Source organism: Nothoprocta perdicaria, unplaced genomic scaffold, assembly GCF_003342845.1.
Source record: "Nothoprocta perdicaria isolate Ctin4 unplaced genomic scaffold, notPer1 scaffold_537, whole genome shotgun sequence".
Classification (NCBI taxonomy): domain Eukaryota; kingdom Metazoa; phylum Chordata; class Aves; order Tinamiformes; family Tinamidae; genus Nothoprocta; species Nothoprocta perdicaria.
Genome location: NW_020455796.1, coordinates 14,033 through 39,129, shown reverse-complemented (window position 1 = coordinate 39,129; position 25,097 = coordinate 14,033). Strand labels below are relative to the sequence as shown.

General features: G+C 34.7%; 1 protein-coding gene across 2 annotated transcripts; it reads right to left on the bottom strand.

Moving 5' to 3' along the window:
- Nucleotides 1-300: 300 nt before the first annotated feature.
- WDR36 (WD repeat domain 36) lies at nucleotides 301-24,453 on the bottom strand. 2 transcript variants are annotated; one of them, XM_026048359.1, is made up of 21 exons: nucleotides 24,359-24,453; nucleotides 23,782-23,899; nucleotides 22,802-22,934; nucleotides 21,148-21,202; nucleotides 20,147-20,279; nucleotides 18,506-18,681; nucleotides 17,853-17,973; nucleotides 17,296-17,361; nucleotides 15,640-15,723; nucleotides 14,788-14,942; nucleotides 13,469-13,583; nucleotides 12,891-13,056; nucleotides 12,514-12,622; nucleotides 11,610-11,689; nucleotides 7,930-8,037; nucleotides 6,696-6,793; nucleotides 5,466-5,611; nucleotides 4,680-4,796; nucleotides 4,396-4,477; nucleotides 2,275-2,462; nucleotides 301-970 (listed from the first exon to the last, which is right to left on the bottom strand). In XM_026048359.1, the coding sequence occupies exons 1-21, from the start codon at nucleotides 24,413-24,415 to the stop codon at nucleotides 821-823; spliced, it is 2,457 nt and encodes an 818-aa protein (XP_025904144.1). In that variant the 5' UTR covers nucleotides 24,416-24,453; the 3' UTR covers nucleotides 301-820. The 2 variants fall into 2 exon arrangements, with proteins under 2 accessions (XP_025904144.1, XP_025904145.1); XM_026048360.1 differs by having other exon boundaries at nucleotides 5,466-5,608.
- Between the last annotated feature and the right edge of the window lie 644 nt (nucleotides 24,454-25,097).

The following is a 25,097-nucleotide window of genomic DNA, read 5'->3' as shown; positions in this document are numbered from 1 at the left end:
AACTGAAATTCTAAGGTAACTCCTTTCATGAGCTCCCAACTTCTCCCAAGCCCTATTATTTCAAATATAAATACCAATTCATAAAAATAATATTCCACTCACATAAATTTCCAGTAGTTTAAAAAGTTTATTCTTATTTTTTTTCTTTATAAAAAAACAAAACACAAATTTTCTTTGGAAATAAAATCTTCAAAATTAAAGTAATAAAACCTGGTTGAAAAAAAATAATTTCATGATGTGCAATGCAGCTAGAAATCCTTTCTTTTAGAAATAAGGGCAAAATAGTAAATAGAGTTTGCCAAAGACAGAAGAAAACTAACTTTAATAAACAGTATATATGGAAGGGCCTCTGATGTCACAGGAATACAATTTTCATATCACTTGCTTTAAGTTGATATTAATAGTTTGTTAATAACTCAGTCATTTTGTGTGTTTTAAGCCAACAACATTCATTTATTAAGCAAATGTTTCTGTCTCCTCACAGAAAACATATTCTTACTCGACTTTGTTCACTTCTTTGTTCTGATACACATTTTTGGTCCTGAAAGTATAAGATAGTAGGCTGCATTACATATGGTCTTTCAATTGTTTGTTCATTAATAACAAAATATTTTAATATGCACATTATTTTGCACATATTTTCTCTGATACCAAAATGAATTTAAGTATTGTTATGCACCGTCTAAAATACTTTGCTCTATACTGTAAAATACAGTATCCAAACTCCAAGTATTATTCTTGGAATCCACTATATTTGCCAATAAGTTGTACTATTAATCCAAGGGGACTTCCATGCAATGCAAATCTTGGAAAGTGTATTCTACAGCAATGCACTTTTCACATATTTTAACACACACAGACTCTGATTGAAAAGAGTCTGTAAATGAATCCAAGTTTCCTCAAGCTGTGTTGACAATCTGGATATTTCTTCTAGCAGCTTTGGCTCTGATGAGAGGATCTTAAGATGCAACTGAAAATAAAAAGGAGGAGTAAGTGAAATAAATTCAGATGAAAATAGGAAGTTTCTGAATAAACTTGGATGACCAAAATTTACAGTATCAACTTCCTCATTTATTTCCACAAGTTTGCTTTGACTAATACCCTCTCAAAAAAGACAAAACTATTTTCTTGCAATTGATTCCCTCCATTTAATGCTGCCTTCAATTTATTGGAAGACTTTTTAAACCATTTTACTACATAGTCTACATAGGATAATGAAAGAAACTATCTTTAATACATTACTGCTTCACTAGTTACACTTTTGCTACTAAATCTATCCTAATTACACACTTTTCTAGAGAGCAACTTTCCACTTTTTCCTCTTCAGACTAGAAAGGCTAAACAGATGCCCCAAGGCCACTGCAATTCATTTTTTCGATAACTTGTGCTGCATAACGCAAGGAGGATGATGCCAGCACACTCTAAACTGATACAGGGAGAGGATGCCTTCATAGAATAAACAGAAATCTTGCAACAAAGTATAATGAAAAGGAAACTCTTAATAAAAGCAATACATTTCACTGCTTAATAGATCAACAAGTTATTTCCTTTGCTACAACTCAAATCTAGGAGTTTTGCTACAACAAAAGATGTCTGTGCTCAGGTATTCCAGGCAAGCTTATATTAGTACTTGATTTCAGAGCAGTAGTGCATTTCTCAGTATGCAACTAATCCAGAAAATGAACCCTGACACCTAAGGCTTCAGCTACTAATGGACTACAGAAAATCTATACCAAAAAAAAAAATAAAATAAAATAAAATAAAAAATCACTGTAGGCATCAGGACCTCACAGTCCTAATGTTTCACTTGAAAATTTACTCCTATTGCTCTGCACTACTTGCTCTATGGGCACAGACCCAGGGCCTCTGCCTAACTTGAAGAGAGCAAAAAGGAAAATAATAGTCATATTTGTTTGCCATTATGCTTCCTATACTTTCAAAATCATTCCTGCAGTAGCACTATTAAGAAGTGTACAATAAGCAGACATTACTGCACGTGTCTCAATGCTTATCGCCACTTTTGCTATTGCGCTGTAGTTATCTTCTCCGACAGTTTCATGCAGTACAGTATATCAGAATTCTAGGTACATTATAAAAAAAAATCATATCATCATTATTAACCAATACTAATTTTTTTTTTTTTGGAACGATTCTGACTAAAAAGACATTTAAGATGATTCTTTGAAGTGGAAAATTAGCACAGGGAATTTATATCCTGTTACTGGACAACAATCATTTTGTGACTGACACCAAGTTTTAATAGAAAAACATTACCTTTAAAAACAGTGCAAGGTATGCTTGAGCAAGTTCGAAGTTGTACTTCTTGTCCAGCATCATCCCGATCATCCTCAAGAAACTCAGCATCACCTCCATGGAGCCGCCGCCTTCCGGGGCCAAGCTCCTTAGCTCTATCTCAATGCTGGACGGTCCCAGGTCTTTCAGTAAGTTAAGTGGAGCTGCATCTATGTTAAAGTATTGAAGGACAGACAACTGGTAATGTTTGCAGAAAAGCACTTCAGAAACTCTTCATTCAAAGGATTCTTCAGCAGTTATTTGGTAACAATATGTCTCAAACTCATACTGTTTACCTACTTTCTTATTTTTACCCCAATTTTTTACCCCATCCTGCTTTTACTTCATTTCCTCATCCCATACTACAAGTGTATCTCTAAGAAGACAGATGTATTCTATTGATGTTTGCTCAAAAAGAACACAACCAACATCTTCAAATCTGTATTCCTTTCATTTTTTAATTCTGTGTTTTAAGCCATACAAAATTTCTAGTTAACCACATAACACAGTCATGTTGTGCTGCTCCTCAGCAAAAAGAAAAACACAGATTCACTTGGACTTCAAGATGTTATTGTTATTAGAATAGAAAAACTACATGGTACTTTTGCTGAGAACCTTTTCAAGCTTAATGCTCTTAAGATCAAGCTGTGTTTAAGAATAATCTGGTCCTTCTAATGCAATCATTGGCATTATTAAATAAATTTCTCTAGTCTTTCCTGAGGAAAAAAAAATATTTTCCTTGTAGAAATAGATACAGTTTACAATTTGCAAATAACTCCTCCTTTTGCTTTGTAAACATTCCTGTTCAGCGTTTCTCCAATCCTACATGAACTTTGAGAATTTTATTCATCTACTTTATAAACAGAGAAATAAAAATGTACATGGTCTCAAACACAGCTGTTTGTTACAATTCTATTTAAAATCTGTCTTCTGATTAGCACTTCAGGTTCTGGGGTTGTTAAGAAGAAACAGTAGCAGTATTGGCCATTGGCTAACATTCCTTAGGTGGTACATTTGATCCTACCTCTGAATATATGATTGCTGAAAAAATCATTAGTGCAACTGAAACACTAACAGTACTGATAATATTCTTTTTTTAAATATCTATACCATAGGATATTAAAAAAATAAGCAGCACACTGTGTAATTGATGCACATAAAACACGGAAAATGTCTCCAGCACAACCTGCGTCCCATTGTGCTGCTCCTAGATGCAAACTGTGCTTCCATCCCAATGGTGCACGAGGACGACTTTGAGTACATCATCCATCTATATCTAGTGGCCTTTGAAGAGGTGTTTGTAAACTGGGCAGCTCAGAGCTGCATTGCCCACCAGCAGCTTTGTGGGTCTGGACCAATGTTCTTGGGCCTCGCACCAGAGCCCAGACCCTGGAGCACATCAGCCTTGCAGCAGGGCAGCCCTTACGGCAGCCCTGGGAAGCACAATGCATGGTGGCTGGGGTAGCTGCTCCCCAGTTGGACAGCCACTGATTTTTAAATACATATAGGTATAAAATATTAATTCTAATAATATTAATAGCAGGTATATTCATTTCCATGAGCAGTCAAGAGACCGAAATCCATATTTCAATAAATCCCGCACTCTGTAATTATAATCAATTCTTTTTAAAATTGTAAAGCAATTACAGTCAAAAAATAAGTTTTCCTGAAACTCTAGAGAAACAGCCATTGAAGCAGAACTTTTTAGTAACATTACCTTTTTCATGTTTCACTAGACTACTGAATTACGCCATATCAGATGTTTCTCTGTCTTCCTGACTGTACAAATTATTCACAGCCTCTTTCCCAGACAATATCATCATAACCTCAAAAAGGTCTAACTACCTCAGCAATGTTACCTGCTTTCTCTACATGTTTTTCTGTTTGAGGTAGGCTTCACACTGCTGCCTAGCTGGGCAACTACTGGTCTTTGATCTGGTTTGGATATACACACGTTATTCAGCTCTATACATAAAAGTCGTTTTCTTTGCTTTTGCTACTGTACTGTGCAATTTTTTACCTCAACTCTGCCTTTAAAAACCAATTACTTATCACTGTACTAGTAAGCTTGTACATTTTCAGTGAAATAAGTTGTTAACTTACACTCATTAGTGCTCAGGGCTTCTTCAAGACGAATGCAGAAATCAGATTTCTGTGCCAGAACTCCCAGGTTTACTACTTTTGACTAGATTGTGAAAATGTAAGAGAACATACATGAATATGCAACATATTTTTATGTATCAGATTATTTTCCTACTGACAGAACAAGCGATTTGAAGAAATCAAGTGTCAAAATTGGGAGCATATCAGAAGATTAAAGAGCGTATCTAAGATTATCTTAGAATAATACAGAAGGCACTCTCTATTATACACAGTCTTGTTTTTACCTGAGTATCACTTTCTTGTTCTGGAGTTGCATATCGTGGTATAAGGCCAGGAACGGTTGGGATGAAGAAAGGAGCAGATTTGGGAACTTTCGGTGGCTCTCTTGGCTTATTCTTTTTCTGTTTATTAGAAATATGAATCAGAAGTCATTGCTAGAGTAAGAAAAATGGGATTTTTACTTCTGCTATGAGAACTCCTTTTAAAATTTGTTTTGTGAAAAGCATAAGGACTGACTGAAAAGTTAAAACATTTTACCACTTAATATGAAGATATTTAGTTGAGCAACTCCCCATCCTAACCCTGCAAGCTGTGAAAAGAATGTCTTCTACTGCAGAATCCTAAACATCAGAAGAAAGGTGGGGTAGTCTTGAATAGAAAAACGCAGCTCATACAGCCAAAGTAAATATATCTGGCTGTACTCCTTGGTTTTATTTTCCCATCCTCTTCTCCCAGTTATGGGAATGCCTGACAGTGGTTTGGAAGCACAACCACAAGCAGTGGTTGGAAGCACAGCAAGAACACCCTCACAGGATCTATTAAGTTACATTGACACTGAAATACCTTCCTTCAGATAGCTATTTAAGTCTTGTAAAATAATATGCAAAAATATTAAACAATCCTTCCTTCTCAAGCATTTTTGAGCATCATAGAAATACTTAGGACATCTGTTTTACACTGTAAGAGAAATAACCTTTATTTAACTTACTTTGGGGAAAAAAGAACCCACACACATACATGCACAACCCAAACACTACACTAGGTAAGCGATATCATGCCTATATTATTACCTTGATGATATCAAGATTGAGAAGATTTTTCCACCGTGATTCAGGTAATAAGGATAGGGTTACCAGCTGCTCCCCCAACTGCTCAGGTGAATCATATTCTACCATTTTATCAAATGTTTCTTCATCTCCTGCTTCTTCTTCATCTTCTAAAAAACAGGTATTGTTGTTAACATATGCATTTCACATTCTTTTTATTTTTAATCAAACAGGAGTGTTTCTTCTGTGATTTTTGAAAAATGCGTATTACAGCATCTATATAAATTGGTGTTAGCAAAACGTACAGTGGACAAGCTACAAAATCTTAAATAAATTATATCACCAAGATAGTAGAGTCCAACAGGAAGAATTTTAAAACTCAAAAAAAAATGTTAACTAATTATTTTAAAATATGTATGCAGTGACCTTAGTTCTGAGTTACAAATTTGGAGATTCTAGGCACTTACATATGCACAGCATTCATAATCTGTCCATAGCTGTGACTGAAACTGCACATAAAAATGATGAAAATCATAATATTATAGCACAGTGTTACACCATAAAAATCTGGGTTCTGCCCTTAAATTTGATATACAATTCTATGTGGTCTTGATCTCTTTCACTTCTCCCTATCTGCAAAATTCATTAGTTTACACATGGCTGAAACCATGAATGTCACAGAAAAGCCTAAAGCCACAAAGAAACTTACAAAACTAAAAGCTCAGAGCAGCCAGACAGAAGCCTTACATTTGCTAAAGACAAGAAGTGAATTCACATGTTTGGCCAGAACCAGGCACTGCTTACAGGATTAGACCATTCAAAGTTTTGGGATGATATCCTCTCTCCCTATTTTAGGGATCTGAATTAAATATATGTTTAATAAAGCAGTCATGGCTAATTAATTTCTTGGCTACACACTTATCTTAGAACTGCTAGACTTGAGCAGACAAGATCTCCCTCTAGAGGCTTTCAAAAGCACAATTATTTCTCTATATTGTCTCAGACATGCAATTTAGATGTTTTTTTCCCTGTGGGGAATCCAACAAGAATACAAGCAAGGCAGGTTGAACCCAGTTCTATTGTCACAATGCCAATGCCCACTACCAAAACTCCTACGGAATACATGCAGGAAAAAAAGTTGGGAGAAAGAGGAATAAAAACAATTCTCCCAATGAGTTTTCACTGAGAAAGCAGTGTGTAAGCTTTTGTACTGAAATTCTATTTCTACAAAAATACTCTTATTCTGAGGATTACCTTGCACAGGTCTAGTTCCAGGAAGCATTACTGTAGAAGGTTCGTAGTCTGCTGGAAGGGGCCGTAAAGAGACAAGCGAATACAGAGAACGGTTTGACCTGAAAAATAAGATGGACATTTTAAAAGCAATTTTCAAATAAATGGGAGAAAATGATTTTACTGCAGTCTGATACTACTACACTATGACAAATTGCCAAGTTCTATTCAAAATTAGATTTCCTAATTTGCAAGGTAGACAAGAAATGAAATGTGATGATATGTTTTCTAAAAGTCTAAAAACATGGAAATTATGCTCAAGTATTACTGTCAAAATGTAATACTTATGCCACTATGAAGTAAGATTTATTACTTATTGGAAATGGCAAAACTACCTACCACAAAAGTTTGCTATATACTCAATATATACAACGCATTATGCAAATATAAATGATTTATTCTGCTTTCACAGCATTTCAGAGGAGTACTCCTGGAAAACTTCTTTGCAGGTTGGAACCACAAAGAAGTTCTCTGTAAAAAAAATGCACACAAATCACATTGCCAAATGACTATTTATCAATATTATCCAGAGCTAGATAAAACTATCTGTCTTACAGACATGGAAGCACATTTTACTTAAACATAGAGGGGTTTAACAACTGAACATACCAAAAGTTAAACCACTGCCAATAACCATAAACTGAAAAATCTATATACAAGGAACAAAATCAAGAAATTAAATCATATTATCTACGTTACTTCCATCCTAAACCTAACCAGTCATCTGCCTCAAAGTCATACCAGTAGACTGAATTAAAAAGCATTTCTTTTGCATCTATGCTGATCATGTGCAGTTTCCAAATTATACTCAAAAGTCTTAGATATCATTCTGTTACAAAAGGACAAAAGGACAAAACAAAGAGCTCTCAAAAACTGAAACTGTTAGTGACAATGATTCTGAATTTTTGTTAGTACAGTCAAACAAAAAATATCAGCAATGATATAACAGGAATTCTTCAGAGAGAAGCATTTAGGAAAAAAAAAGGTTCAAAGTTAGTTATAAGAAAAAGAGATTTCAAAGTTTACAGATCTCAGCAGCAGAGAGTACCTCAGTCTTGCTTAGAAACAGAGAAGAAATCTCAGAGGTGAAACTTCAGAGAGTGATACTCTACAACATGATTCTTTATTTGGCATTGAGTTGCTTACAGGTATTGCTCTTCACCTCATAAATTCTCTACAGAAAAAAACGTATACTCACCACAAATAAATTCCAAGCTCATCCACATGTGATGAAGCTAGAAAATCTCCAGTAGGCGACATAGTAATGCTCACAGCTGCAGAGTTCACCAAAAAGCAATCTATGAGGCTAGGGAGAGAAAACACAACACAGAAACTATGGCATAACCGTGACTGAATGCAACCAAAACTCTGAGGTGTTCAAATACTATATATATATAAACTTAACAAATGAATAGCACTAGACAATCATTCACCCACTAACCTCTCTAGAACTCTCTAAAATCAGCTAGAGCTGGTACATTCAGGATGGCTCTTTAGACATGGACGTTCTGGGGAAAATACAATGATCTGTCTGTCCGTATTTAGTTCTTCGAGCCCAGCACTAACCTCTTCAGTGGCAATAAGTCTTACATCTCTATGAGGTCCCAAGCTGTTCTGACCTCATCTGTTCATTCTCTACCATTATTTTTCAGCTCTCTCATGATACTTCATATGCATTCAGGGCTAAGCATGCTCCTAAAGGGCAAAACAGAATGTACCCTACAAAATCTGATTATCTGCAGCAGTTTGTCTTGGCGCACATCAAGCTGGCATCTCCAGCACGATACACCATTCCCTGATCACTCCTTTTACTACTGAAAAAAAAAGGATAAATTATGACATAAAAAGCATATAAAATATATTGAAGTCTATAGCTATTGTATAAGAATAAATCACTTTTGAGTTCCAGTCTTTTTTGGAAATCCTGGGTGATGCATACCAAGGAAACCTCCTTCTAAGTCACAATTCTTAGCACTGCATGCTACTTGCTAAGATACACATACATTTCGGTTACTTCCAATCTTCAAGTTATTTGACTTAGATGACCAGGTCATTAACAGAAACAGGAAAAAAAAATGCAAAGTATGAATGCTTTGGTTTTGTCTACAGACAAAAATCAAAAGTAAAGTGAGAAGGGCTAACTGCAGTTGGTGTTACAATAATGGAGGACAGAGCAATAACAACATACTCTGTTCACAATACAGAAAAGAATGTTACTTTCATAAAGCAGCTAAAACATATTCATTTTAATGGCATTCATCAATCTTGCAAAGACATGACAAATGAAGTTAAAAGTTCCATTTTTGTGCAGTAAATAGATTTTTAGAATTCCTTATATAAGCTGTCAGGTACAAATTACAAGTTACAAGGTAAGAAAGAACTACATAATTCACCACTTCCAATATAAAATAAATAAACGCCTAAACATGTATTAATATAGGGTATGCTACCTAAAAATTTACCATGAGGACTGCTTTTTTTTGCTTTTTTTTTTTTGTTGATGTTTTTTGTAAATCTGTCTTCTTATCTTATTGATAAAGTGAGAACTATTGTTCAATAAAGCAATCATGAAAAACAAATGCAACATAAAAAATTGAAATAAATCAACTTCTCCTATTTACTCATCTTAAACCATGGTTAGAATTACAGATTTTAAAAAATAATAATAATAAATCATAGAAGGACAATGAGACATATGCCCATGATTCTCATGCAAAAATGTGCAGTAATTCTTAAATGAACCCTGCCTGAAGTCATTCATCTTTACACTTCCTTAAAAAATAGGACCACGGAAAGGATAAAATAAGAGGCTGCTGGACCAGAAAGTATGCTTTCACTACCAGGCTATGGGAATGGCATCAGGTTTCCTTTTTAACTCTGTCTCAAGATGTCCATTCAAAGCATAAACTGAAAGGTTTTAGAGAGACAGATATCAGAGCACTCTCTTTTAACTTCCCTCAACTTCACCATCCTTCCATTCCTTTTTCATAACAACTGATCATCCAAAGCTGTAAAAGATAGCAGTTGTCATGGCAGATGATGGGACTTCAAAAAAACCTTACTTCTATTCTTCAACTCGTCAATCACACACGGTCAGCATCAGAGGAAATTCAGAATATCTGAACTACTCTGCATCAGTTAATCTGTGGACTGGCAATGCTACATTCCCACATATTCCAGTATTATTTTCACTGTGTGTTACCAAACTGAGTACTACCATTTAGGTACTAATGAAAAAGAGAAAAAAATGTTCTAACTGTTAAAGTCAAAAGGGTCACTAAGGAGATAAGCTTACAGACTGAACCAATTACTTTTTCCTCTTGTTAGTAATGGTCATCTCACACGCAGAATAGGTGTGCGGCTGGAAGGCGAAAGTCATTACTGTGCAACTGCAGGTTGCACAAATATAATATGCACAAATAAAGCAGGAAAGAGAATTTACGTTGGCCACCAACTTTATCTACATCTTTTCCTTTTTTTCGTGGGTGCTAAACAAATTTTTATAATATAATTTCAAGAGCATTTATGTAATTTCTCCTTAAAAAACAAGAATTTCACTTTTCTCTTGCTGCAAATATACTAGTATGCATTTGTGTGAATACAGAAGACATTTTTTCAAGAATACATTTTCAGCATTTAGAAGACATACTTAAGGAAATATAGAAACTCAGAGGCAAGCCATATTTGTAAGTCAAATATACAACTACGTATATTTGTACCATGCATCCTGGTATGAATACCCTGTCATAAAAATTATGTCTAATACATATGAACTATAACATTACATCCAATACCCAATTTCTTTTCTGACTTAAGCAACACTAAAACACAAGTCAAAATGGGAAGGAAAGAATAAATACAATGATTTTTAACATTATTTTAGAGCTAACTTCCTAGAGTTCCCATCTTCCTTAGAAAATGAACACAAGTGTTTCTTGGACAAACTTGACTTCTACTTGGCTTCTTTTAATAACGCTAAATACACTATATAAACCTTTTTTCTTAACAGCTGTGTACTATTTATCTTCACTCGATCTTGTTATTTCAGTCCCCTCAAAAATTCCACTTGCTTTAAAAAGTGAATTCTTATATTTCTGCTCGTAGGAGTTTGATAATATTGTTGGATACACATTACAGAAATTGCTTTAACATAAGGATTATGTTGTTCAAACAACAAAATAAAGGAAAGAGAGAAACAAATGAAACTGAAAAATGTGTTAAATATTGAGAAGACCTTTTGGCATGTGAACTCTCCCCCCATTCATACAGTCCTGTTGACAGTCTCCTCTCATCTGATCATTCTATCCTATCCTCTCATCCTATCCCTTTTCAGACTAGTCATGCCTCATGCCAATATAGGTCAACTGCTAGTTGAGATACAGCACACATTCTGTAGTAAAATGAAAACTGTCATAGTATGTAAAATTAACATGCTAGAAAGCATCATCTTTGGCAGCTATAAACAAGCACAAATTAAAAATATAACTGACCTAAAAGTCTACCATCTTCCTAATACAAAAGGAGTTGAGATGATTTCTATTTTTCTATTCACAAAACAGTAAGACTTCAGCATATCACAAAACATTTATTTTCAGTGACCTCTTGCCACTTATACTACAGTGCTGCTTCTCACTTAAGAATGAACTGACAATTTTACTCCCTAATTTATCATCAAATTGGCAGGACACCACTTTTCTGAGATTTTGTATTTTCAGTAAAAAGCTCATGTTGTTCATCACACAACACTGGGTACATGTGACTTCAAATTTCATACAGTATAATTCCATGACAGATGATAAAGCCAGAGGCTTTTTACCACTTAACAAATAAAATGGGAATTAAACTAAGTCTGTGCTATAGCTTTTAAAACTGACTCACCATCCAGAAGGAAGGTCCCAAGTCTTTATGGTACAATCCATTGATGAAGTTATTAGCCAACGACCATCAGGACTGAATGTCTATTAAAAAAAACACTCAATTTAAGTCAAGACTGGTAAGTCACTACAATAAGTCTGAGTTACATGGTCCAAAAATAAATTGCTGTCTAAGACTGGGATAAAATGAATGGCCATAAAAAGAAGTCTAACCTTATCTTACTAAGAGAGATAAAAAAAAAAGTCAAAAATACAAGCTATTCCAGAGTAAGTCTGCATATTCTGACAAAGGTTACATATGGTTCTAGGGACCACACTTGGGGTCTTGTGTATACATTTATGATTAAAGCCATGGAGCACAAACTTGAAAAACAAGAACTCCAAAATATTCATTTCCTAGTACTTAGATTCAAGTCAGAAACTATAAATCAGAGTATTTAGTAAATACAGAGTACTTCAATGACCACCCCAAAGTGCTATTTCACAAGATGTAACAGAATTACAAGCTACAAAGTTACACAACTTTAGAACTGCTTACATCTTGTATTTAACTGACATGTTCTGTCTATATAAACAGTTTTAAGACTGCTGCAGAGCTTTATACCTCAGTGTGACTTTAAGTTTTCCTAATACTTAGGTTTTTCTGTTAAACCTAAAATCATAGTTTGTTGTAAAATCATAATAAAATCCCAAGTCATGATAAAAGTATTATCTTTTTTAATACCATACATTTTAAGTTGCAAACTAATATGATCACAGCTGCAATGGAGCTGACATATGACTTCTATTGTTCATAGCAGAACACAAGACTTAATGAATTAGTGTATCTACACCAATTTATCTTCTTCAAAAATAATTAGGTATTTGTACACATCACTTTCTATTGTGGAAAATAAGTTAACAATTACCATGTCGTTAATTTGTCCATGGTGTCCTGAGAATCTCCTCACAATCTTCCTGGTTTCTATATCCAAAACACTGATACTGAAGTCATCAGAGGCAACTCCCAGAATACCACTGCCAAAAACCAACAGCACATTTGATAACAAGCACTCAAAGGCAAATATCCTAACCTTGCTCAAAAATATTTTTATCCTGAGACAATCTCAGAGAAACAGAATGCAAGTGCAAATGTCTACTACTTTTAAAAGAAATTTTATCAACCTAACAGACAGCTGTACTTTAAAGCATCAGAAATCTAGACCATGTTAGTATCTTTGGTTGCTATCCCAGGCTTGAACGATTACAGCTAAACAAAACACATATGAAAGCTTTAGTTTCTTACCTATCTCTATGAAGTAGAATTGCACTTGGAGAAGAAGAAAGATCAGTGGAATGAACTAGGTCTTTAGTTTTGAATTTCCAAAATTTAACTAATCCTTCTTTTCCAGCCGTGATCGTCAACTGGTTTAATCCATCCACTGCTACCCCTCTAACGGCCCCTTCATGTGCTAAACATAAGAGAAGCTGCATTTTAGAATTCAAACACACTATTCTGTAAGTATGGTATACTATAAAAGCAGCAAGAATATGACAAAAATCCAAAAATCATCTGATAAACTTGTAATATTCAAGCACAGTTAATTTATCAGCAGAGAAACCAAATCCACAAAGCAAGTTGCTTGCAAGCACACACCATCCAAGAATTACAAAGCAGCAACAAATATAGCATATGGGGATACATGACATATTTTTGTTATATATATGTATATATATTTATTTTTACTGAGAGAAAGCATGAACATCAGCACTCATACTTAAGAACTCTTTTTGCATATGCTATTATTAAATTACCCAGTTGCAAATAACTAGATTACTGAAATGCTATTTGGTTGCTGCTCTCATAAAAGGTGATATTCTTACCTCTTTCTTTGCCATAACATCCTCTGTGAAGGCCAGACTGCATATTATACACATCTACCTGCCCTGTTGACATTCCAATTACAGCAAAGTTTCCACATGTGGTAATATCAACTGCCTTCAGAGGAGAAAAAGACAAACAAGAAAAAAGTCTTAAAGTATGTTCCTCATTAGGAAACAGGCTAAAATGTAAACCATGTATCTAAGGAATACAATTTTTCAATTTAATTTCTTAAAGGAAAGAAACACAAAATAAGCAGCTTACCATTCCGAAAACAAGCAAAAAACAAACAAATAAAAAAACCCAAAGAAACATGCAAACTGGCAACAAGCAATAAATGGGACAACATAAGCTCACAAGCATAAATAATGAAATTCTGGACTAATGTCATTTATTTCCTGTAATAAGTCATACCAAAAAGCACAAATACATTAACTTAAATGAATTCTGCAAAATCAATCCCTAAGATAAAAGCTAAACATGCCTGCTACCACTCCCCTTATAGGCCAGTACTGCCAATGGCACTGTAACACTGTAAGCTCACACAGAGCTGAAGTTCTAAGAGACAGAGAAACAACAGTTTGGATGTTTTTGAAAAGGTAAAATCCAAAGAATCTGTTTAAGAGAATATATTTTCACATATTTGTTAAGAAAATAAATTTGCACATAGAATATATTTCCATATATTTGCAGCAGAACTTACGAATCTATCAAAGTGCTAAGCACAGGATAAAAGAAGTTATCACCGAAAAAAGATATTAACTTAGCACAACAGCTATGGCACAGTAATTATTTGTGTTGCATGCTCATAAGTTACAGTAATCATTTAAAATCTCTTTTAGAGAGTGCTTGACTTCGCTGTGTGCTTAGATTGCAAGACATTTTAAAGGCAACTTCCTGCCACATGCAAGACAAATAACAGGCAATCTGAAAATATGTTTTTTCTATTGAAAAAAAAAAAAAGAGGCAATAATTTGCTCACATGAGCAAGCATGAGAGTTTACCTTCAGAGGCACATAAACATTTTGACACCATTAAAAGAATTAAAGATAAACGCAGAATACTAAGCAACTGAATCATGGAACAGAACTTGCAGTTCATCCGCATATTTTAAGAAAAATGCACATTCAGTACTTTTCCTAAAACCTTCCACATTTCAAAAATTAAGTGGGTCACTCTGAGCTTGAAAAACAAACTGCAAAACAACTAGATGAAACATCTCTAGCAAGATCTTTCTGCATCTTAATTCTGCTTCAATACCACCAATTAAAATGGCATACATTGTAATTCTGAAGAAACACTGACAAGAAAACAAACTTACTGTTGCATATATATCAAGAGGCTTGTAATTGCTAAATTCTTCTGGCATCAGTTTATGAGCTCCCATAGAACACTTCTGATAGTTCCACGTTGTACATGTTATATATCCTTGATGGCAGGCAATGATACCGTCCCAGTCATTCTGATGTGCTATTTCTGCAGAGCAACACACATTCATTTTAGAAACAGTAACTCTGAAGTGCAATAAACTTCTCTTACATCACAGGTAGCAACACTTTTTGACAACTTTACTCAAAACAATTTACATCAATGATTCATTCTGGACAGAGTCAAGAGTTATCATTTAAAAAAAAAAAAAAAAGAAAAACACACACATACCTGGCAAACACTAACACACATGCAGTTGTAAATGGAATTCCAAAAGAAAACAAACAATACTTTTTTGGTACCTGATGATAGATCTATTGACTTGAGTCAATGTGGTTTTAAAGACATATTTAAATTTAAATGAACAGTATACAGGAATTAGTCATCCTCTATAACTAACTTTCCTAAGCAGCTCAAGATCTTCAATCTTATATTGCTGAGCCTCCAACCTGGATCAATACATATTATAGAATATTATCATTTCCATACTGTAGATTTTCCAGCCAAAAGCTGGCTAAACTTAAAGGCTTTAGAAATAAAATGCTCTTACTGGAAATGTAAAATATATATTACATATATTATAATTTCTTTGTAAGAGAAGAATCTATTATGGAAAATATCATTTTAAACTGACATTCTACAGCTCATGAAGGGTCATAGAACCCCAGTCATCTCATCAGTACAGTAGGGACTTTCAACCCTATTTCAATGAAAATACGATGAGCTCTGTCATAAGGTTACTTACCTGATGCAAAGGCTGTAATGGGTGGAAGTGCCATTGTATCATTCTTTAGACCTTTCCTTTTTGATTTCTTTTTGTTAATTGAACCTTAAAATAAAAAGTTTAAAAAAAAAGAGTATTTGTTTAAAATGGTCAATTCACTAAACAAAGTTTCTAAAAAAATTAGAAAACTTTGGCCTACCTTATTTTTTTGGAAATTGACATATATTTGGAAACTATTATTCTAGCTAACAGACCCATTAACTAACTAAAATTAAAAGTAAGCTTTTTGCTATCCAATTCTTATGGTCTCTTTACAGATGCTTTTAATACAAGCTTCAAGTTATAATAACATATTAAAATAAACTTACAGAAAGTCCAAATAAATTACATAAATTACATAAATTACAGCTTCCCCACGATGTGATGCAAATTTTTGAAAATTATCAGCAATGTAAAGAGCAAGTGGACTGTTTTGTGTCATGGATTTGTCTTTTATTGTCTTTTTTTAAAACAGAAATAAAAAATAAGAAAATATTTGTATCTGTCACACTAAGGCATACAGTCATTGGCTAATACAGAGCGAATATTCATTGCTGAAATATAATCAGTGATCTTCATTATCTAAACATTCATTGTTTTATGGGAACTATCCAAATACCTCTGTAGTAGAATATGTGACAAATCCATGAAAAAGAGAGAAAAGGACATTGATTACTAATTTAGTTTAATTAACAATCATTTGTGTATCTGTGCAGATCCGTGTAACAGATCTGAAGTCCAAGATGATCCATTAATGGAAAACATTAATCTCTACAGTAAAACAATATTATTATTATTTCCAAGAGTTTGAAGAGTAAAGAGCATAAATAAAGAGTTTCTGTCAGGCAGCTCACTTTTCTTCCAGGATCTGGTACTGACATCCTGAAGCAGAGATGCCACCATCAGAAATAAAGAGATGGTCTTACAGGCATGACTACGTAAGGCAATATATGAATATCCATTTTTGATTATGAAAAACTTAAGAATTTGAAATTCAATGTTCAAAGTACGTAAAAAAATCGGTAAAACTACACCCAGCTTTTTGAATCTACTCAAATACATGCATTTCCACATTCCCACATACATAGATATCTAAAAAAGGGTTATTCTGTTCAGTCTTTCCAAACTATGTAAGAAAACGTCCCATAACCATGGCAGTGCTTGGAATATTTTTTAAATTAAGCGTTGTGATTAAATTCTAGGTACTCAAGTCAAGAAAAATGCCTTAGTTGTGTCAATTCGGCTGACTCAATAAAAGACAAATGGGGCAAGGTTAAGTATGTAAAATGAAATAAAATGTCATCTACTGCTTTACATATCCTTAATATAAAACTATACTCAGCTTCTCCCAAAGTAAACTAACACATCAGTTAGAGTAACTAGTTTCTCTAGTTACTCTAGTTTACTCCCAAAGTAAACTAACTTCTCAGGCAAGAGAAATTAATTTGCTTAGATGTTTTAATAAGCATATCAGAGTGTACTTTACACACATCAAGAACAACTACATTTGCTGAGCAACTGAGGCGCAGAGCTTTCATATAACAGTTTAATAAAAAAGGCTAAAATTTTAGCACCTTTCCACATAAGTACTTCCTCAATTTCTGTCACAGCTATTTGTACTTTCACCGACATACTTACCACGTCCTAAACTTTTATTGAATCTTTCATGCACTGTTGAAAACGACTGTAATGTTCCATCTTGACCTGATGAAATATCAGAGAAGGGCAAAAAACAAACAAACAGCTTTACCTTATGCATAATCTTGCCAAACAAAAAACATTTCTATGACCTATATCCCATTCCCACTATTTCGCCCCACAGAGATGACAGTCACATCTCCCTCCTATATTGTTCTCCTAAAACACTTCCATTTCTCTATTGCTTGCTTTAAAGAACAAAATGAGTGATGAAATGAGTTGGCACAGCAAAACAACTCCTAAGGTTGTCAGTTTGTAACCAATTTCTGGCCTAAACTGTTGTGCATTCTCTTAGGGACAGAGGGCAACTCTGAAGCTTGAAGTTTGATACAACAAATGACACTAGCTATATTAATTATGTGCTGTGTTTCACAAGAAAACTACATGTAATACATGTACTGTAAACTATTACATGAATAAAACAAAAACACTGACCTCTGTATGTTTTACTGTCCTAACAGGAGATCAAACTGAAGAACAAGAATGAGAATTCATACCCGCACTAAGAATTTGCTCTCCATTTTGCCCATGGTATCGGATTTTTATCGGAGGTGCACTATGTCCCATTCGGCTCCTTAACAGACGACCAGTACCACCAGGCCCATCAAAAATCCACACCTGTCCACAGAAAATGAAGAAAAATGAAGCTCCTCAACACTACGGTGACAATAATAAGAGCTCTCGGTAGCACAGTAAACTAGCAGCCAGTAAAAAGTCCACATGTAGGCTTTTAGCACTGCAACTTCAGAAGTGCCAGAGCACCTGATTTTCCCCAGCTATTCATTCTGCCCCTTTACCTGAGGCTACTGGCATCAGAGAACCCACAATACAAGTGGTATTTCTCAGATATAATACTTCATAGCCCTATACACTAACAACATATAAAGTTGATAATGATTTGAGTTAGTGAACTAGGTTGTAAACTACAGTTCCAGAAGACAGGATCCAGAATTTACTTCTTCAAGGCTACCACGTCCTCATGGCAGCAGCAGACCTTAACTCTCTTCACTACAAATCAATAGAGACTGAGAAGCAGCATCTTCAGCAATCTTTTTGCTTGTCTTCATTTGAAAAAAATGACTGCTTCAATCTAGACTACTGAACGAAAAAGAAAAAAAAAAAAATAAAAAAGCAGGCAGCAGCAACTTACCCGTATAGCATTATCAGCACCATTTGTAATAAGGAGTGGCTCCCCAGGGACAAACGACATACCAGCTACTGCTGTGGAGTGGGCATTTCGCATCTGACTAATTATCTTCTTCTCCTCTAGGTCCCAAAGGGCAATGTGTCCAACAGGGCTACCAGCTGCCATTACTGGGTGTCCATCTACACACAAAATAAAAAAGCTTGTTTCTTGACTTTCATCACAACCTTATTTACTTTACATTAGAACTGATGCAAGAAAGTGATCTATGTCACAAATGTGAAGAATAAAAATCTCAAACTCACTCTAAAGATACGTTTTAGCAAAAAATTYCAGTCTTTTGAACAGAAAAGAAATAAAGGTCACTGACAACAAAATCAGTTCTTCACATCAGATAATACCAGCTATGTCTAACTGCAATCTAAGACTAAGAATTTGCTACAGCATTAAAAAAAATCTCTCTTCTGCTTATTTTCCCCAAAACTTGTAAGTCTTCATGTTTCAGAATATAACATAACTTCACAACTTCAGAAGCTAACTCTATTTTTAATCCTGTTAGGTTTGTAGCTCAATATCTTGTGAAACATTCTAAAACTAATCACATTTATTGAATTAAGTAACAATTAAAATTCACATTTCATGGACTTTTCAAATTTTGTTCTACTCGTTCTATTTCATCTAACATTAAGGAGATTAATATGTCATAATAGCTTTCATAATTGTACTACAAACACTCAGGTAAGATAGACATCACATCATGGGTAAACATAACTGACAAACTGACTACATAACTGACAAATAATATTTTAACTGTAAGAAAAGGTCTGCTTCTAATTTACAATTATATACACCATGGACACCTAAAACAGACAGGCTCAGGGCTTTCTTCTTCTCTAGTGCTTCACGAATACAGAAACTGGTCAGTAGCTCATTTTAGTTTTAACAAATAGTACTTAAAGCCTGAAATGAGTACATGAATTCAAAAAATGATCCTTTTTGATCATTTTTGTCTCTCTCAAGAGAGACAATCACATTGGAGGGAGAATCTATATTCTGTTAAAATATTAGTCTAACTAATGAGAGATGAGATTCAGGATCACAATGCTGTAGAATACATGGGATCAATGGTTTTCGTTTACTCTCTATCTACATATATAATATGTATATGTGTGTGTGTGCGCGGATGTGCGTATTTATTTGTTTTCATTAAGCCCCAGTAACATCCATCATCCATTCAGGAATAATCCAGCTATACCAAGAAACAAGAATATATCAATATTCTGACTTGTTTTAACGGGGAAGACAGTACTGAAAAGTAAGCCTGGGTACTTGTATACAGTATACTCTGTCCTGTGGCAAGAGTCCTCGGTGCACTACATACTATCTCACTGCAATGTGAAAAATAAGCACTAGGCTTCATGCTTCCTGTGCATTGTGAGTGCGCACACAAGAAAATGCTAAAAAACAATCAGTATGGTAAAAATGTACAAACTCTCTAACTTTTTGGTAACTTTTTCACATTATTTATAGCCTTTGAAATCTGAAAGTCTTAACACTGTCCCCAGACTTTGCGTTTGAAATGCTCTTATCAAAGCATTACTGTATTTCAATTACATAAGAATTTTCACTGAAAGAGCTAAGATTTACCTGTCCGAAAAGATATTGCTGTGATGGGACCCCAGTCTTGCTGAAACTTCATTAGAGTTTCATCAAATTTAATATTATGCACAATGATGTGACCAGAAACAAGACCTACTGCAACAACATCCACTGCTGGGGCCTGTGAGAAACATTAAGTGGTGACTTAAGTGAAACACAAAAAACCCCACTAGCAATGTTCACAGCTATAAGGCAACATATCTAAGACCACAGACAAGTAGAACAGAATTTGTTCAGAATAACCAAATTAGGTTCCTTGCAAGTCTTCTACATTACCTGACTTCTCATTTGATAAATCTAGACAAAAAAAACAGAGAGATGGAATGCTGCACTTACTCTTCACTGGATAAAACCACTGTGTTTTTCAGAAGCTTGAACTGCTCGGGAAAAACACTTCACCAGTATTTCTGGAAGAACATTACACACTCCTGTCTCACACATTCACATTTACAAGTTTTATCAAGGACAACTGTAGACTGTTATGAACTTGAGCTATCACCAATGTTCAAGATGCTATCAGTCAGTTTTCGTTTATTATTGCTATTAATAAAAATACAGTAAATACAATTATAAAATCTCTTCTTATATCAGCAAACCTACGTTTTCTAAATGTCAAAGGAAAAATAATTTTAAACAGCAAGAAACAATCAGTCTAACAAATGTAACACATCATACATCTGCACCTTGCAAACAGACCATTTCTGTGAAATCTTTGTCATTCAGTGAATAGAGATAATGGAAATAATGAGCAGCATACGGATAAGATGCGAACTATTATAGAACTGGTAGGACTAGAGGAAAACCCTCAGGCCTCCCAAGTCTACCTCTTTTCTAAGTCTAAAAATTGAGAGAGGGTCACTAGCATGACTTAAAAAATACAAACTTTATGGCTAAAACGTTAAAGAAGAATACTTTCCCTGCTATTCTCAACCAGTTGCCTAAGATACAAAGATTTTTTTGTAAGATACAAAAAAAAAAAAATTACTAACTTGTTGAAGAGTCGTGACTCCTAAGCCCCATCCTTCAAATGAGTATAAGAGTTTACTGGGGGGGAAGGGGAGAGGGAAAAAAAAGTTAGTATCATGCATTAATAGTTTAAAATTAAAAAAGTTTACATAGCTATGTAATGTAAACAGGCAGAAAAACTCATTTCAAGACAGTTGCTGCCTATGCATTTCTCCTCTAAGCAGACCTCTTCAGAACTTTCACAATCCACACTAGTTGATTCAGCTTCTAATATTCTGATAAGAAGTTGTTCCTCATTTGCAGACAGAGTAACTTCGCTGCACAAAAACACTAATTGTCTTTGAAGTATAATCTTCTTCTTTCTTTCAAAAAGATAAATGTTAACAGCCAAAATGTGATGTAAGAATAGTCACAAAGTAGTCACACAGTACTTCAGATGCCTACAAAGGGTATAAATAAGAAAATGGAATTCAAGAATAGATGCAATTAAAAAAAAAAAAAAAAATCAATCAGCCACAGATGTAAGTTTCTATTCTTACAAGACTGACAATAACAATCCACTCTCTCCTCTAACTCTCCTTTCTTGCCACAGGTTATCAATCTTTTCCTCCCATTCTGCCTTTTTTCTTTTGTTTTTGTTTTTTTGTTTGTTGTTATTGCGTTCTTGGGTTTTACGTTTTACTATTTTTTTTCTTGGCCGATTGTGCCCATATCTATCTGCAAAACCATGCAGAGAAAAGACACTGGAGAAATTACGTAAGACAGCAGTAACAATGTCCTAAATTCTTCTTAAGGGAAAATCTAAGCCGCCCAAGGAAGATTAATGTCTCTGAAGCATTGCATCTTAGACGCTGTGGCAGGCATTCAAGATTGAAACATGAGTAGGATGAGTACAGACATTTACTTTTTCTGTGCTTGTATCTGGGCAGTGCTTTTTTACATTAGGTCATTCTTGTTTCTTCTATGTATGCAATGTGTGCTGCATCCCCAATATATTAAATAGAACAAAAAAAGTCAGTGATATCACTGAAAGTATTCAGCAGTTAAGAGAATAATACACTCAACTACGCAATCTGTAGCAACACATATTTACATTATATATATTTATATACAGTAACAGTGAATCTCCTCTGACTTTTAAGAGTTAAAAAACAGGAGATCACAGTAAGCCTGAAATACAGTCCTTATAGACTTTGCTTTACTGGGATATGCTCAGAGATAATCATATGCGTATACACTTCTTAACAAACTCAAACAGAGTATTGGATACTACCTGCCTCTACATTATCTGCTGCCACTTCCTTGGACCAGCACCAACTATAAAATCAAGCTTGGAAAAGAGAATCAGAAGGCCTGAACATGCACTTAGTATTATTTTAATTATTTTCATGGAAAAGCTATGTGATTCCAAGAAATAAAATAGATAACATAAAAAAAAAAAAAATCCTGCACATTCCCTGACATTTTGCAAGGGGAGGAAAAACAACACACAACTTGAAAGAGACCAGCATTAAGGGTGCAGCAGCATTCTTGTGCTCTGGAGACGGACCAAGTGAAAACAACTGCCAAAAGACTCAGTAAAAGATTCCACATTCAAAAACTAACATACTTAAAAATACCAGCTGTTGCATACGAAACTACTTGGAAAATGAAGTATATCTGAGTTAAGAACCTTACTTGGATCTTATATTCCACAGCTGCAAGCTCCCCTGTTCACTACCAAGGAGAATTTTATTCAAATAGGTGCTTGGATGGAGGATTGCAGAAACTGCAAAAACAGCCTTATCAAAATCCAGTCGAAGATATTCCTCTGCAAAAAAGTTACAAAAAATTTTAGTCTGGGCCACATCCACAAATCTGCAGGCTCGTGATCCCTTGGCAAGTGCCAAGAGGCAGAACTGATCTTCACTCTGTATGAATCCCATTACTGGGGTTTCTTACATGAAAGGATTAGCTAACACATAGCAGGACAGGCCAAATGTGTTTGCATTATAACGTCTGTTGGCCTGAAGGTGTATTTTTTCCCCTATAAACCTACCGATTACAACAATGCTGTCAAAACTGTAGTGATTTATCTTTCTTAAAGATTCCTGCTCCTGCCCGAGCAAAACACCTCATCTGCATACCATTTACCTGAAGTAGCAACTTCCAATCACTAAAGCTAGTTAGCAGTCACATATGGAGCCAGCATGCAGGGAATGACAGTCTGAGAACGCATTCTAAAGAAAAGTCAGGCCAGTGACACAGGATTCCATAAGACACTTTTCAATGGTATAGAGAAGGGGCAGATACGTCAAAGATTATTCACAGGAACTTAATCTTACCCAGACTAATAACAGTTAAAGAAGTAGAGGATTTTACGGGCAATGCCAAAGCTGCTGTAACACACTTTTTACTAGGAAATGGAATTTTAATACATAATTTCTGTAGGAGCAGGCAGGTCCATCTGGATTTTCGTGTGTCTCTATATGAGTTTCAGAACTCATGCATGAAAATCACTGCAAAATTACAAATTCAAATTATTAAGTAACATTATTGACTTCTTTTAGAGTAAACTAATCCCTAACATGCATACTAAGGAACCCTTCTAAAATTAGTCAGTGTTTTACAACATGACATTTTAGAGACATTAGACTTGTAACAATCAGGTGTCTCACCTTCTGATTGTATATCCCAGACAATAAGAACATTATCAGTATCCACAGAGAGGACATGGTCACCAAAAGGCAGGAGAAGGTGTATCTTTCCCTTGTGACCTTCATAGGTATGAACTACCTAGAATTTCAAAATAGACATTTTTTCAATATAGTCATTCAGATAGCATACCATGCAATATAGTCATTCAGATAGCATACCATGCTAGCCTTCTGCTTGATGGCTGCCAAAATGCCCTTAAAAATAACTTTAAATAAAATACATGTAAAGATGACGCATCTTTCAAAGAAAAAAAAAAACATGTTTTCTTCGCTATTAAAAAGTGTTTGCAGGTTACTTTGGTTAATACATAAAACACAAGTCAGATATTACACTATTTGTCCTTACATTTTCCTATCTTTACTGGTCCTTCTGCAGGACAGGTTCTTGTTGTTTTTGTTTTTTTTCTGTTTTTTTTTCCTTAAAATGTAATGTATAAAACACCCACAGAAACTAAAGCATGTAGAATACTGTCTAGAAAACAAGCACTACCCATCTGTTTCATATTACACCAAGAAACAAGTTCAAAATAATATAAACCTCTTTGTTCCTGGCAAGAGCATGGAGAACATTCTCATATGAAGCAAAAACCAACATCCGGTCTGCAGCCAAACATGTAATGTCTTGTGACAAAGCATTACCTGTTAATGAAAAGAGAGGAAGGTTCACAATGTTTCAGGTTCATGGCCAAGGAATAAGCTCATCAATATATTTCTCTAGCACAGTAACCTACTAAAAAAGCTGTTTTGTTGAATATGTTCTTAAAGAAACATGTACATTTCAGAAAAACACAACACATCGATAAAACAGAACATGGATCTTCTTCAACAATAACAAAATAATTAATACGGTATATAAAGGCAAATATTAATTTCCTAAACTAGCCCAAAAGTGTTATCCCAAAATAACACTTCTAAGGACTAACACACAGTCCCACAACCTACCAGATTTGAAACAGATGATAAACAGATAATTAGCAAACGCCTGTTAGATTACGCCATTCCACAAGCCGGGAAGTCACTGCCACATCTGTTTCTTCCTCAGGACAGCGAATGTAATGGAGGACTTACTGCTTTAAGAATAAATAAAATCTCCCACCCAGTGACTGATTCAGAAAGTAAATCCACTGCTCCAGTCAGCTACTGAACTAGCTCAAGTGGTAAAAGAGCATTTCACAGAGGAAAGCTCCAAACCACAGTGAGACTGATACGGTTCCATGAGACTGAAACCTGGAAGAACACTCCTACACAGAGGAGAGTGTCAGAACAAAAAGCACAGC

Coding starts and splice junctions, on each gene's coding strand:
- WDR36 (XM_026048359.1), bottom strand. CDS start 24,415: ATGTTGGTTTTTGCTTCATATGAGAATGTTCTCCATGCTCTTGCCAGG. Junction 15,724..17,295: donor CAATAAAAGTTTAGGACGTG/GTAAGTATGTCG, acceptor TTTTATTTTAAG/GTTCAATTAACAAAAAGAAA. Junction 11,690..12,513: donor ATGGACAAATTAACGACATG/GTAATTGTTAAC, acceptor TTTTTTTAATAG/ACATTCAGTCCTGATGGTCG.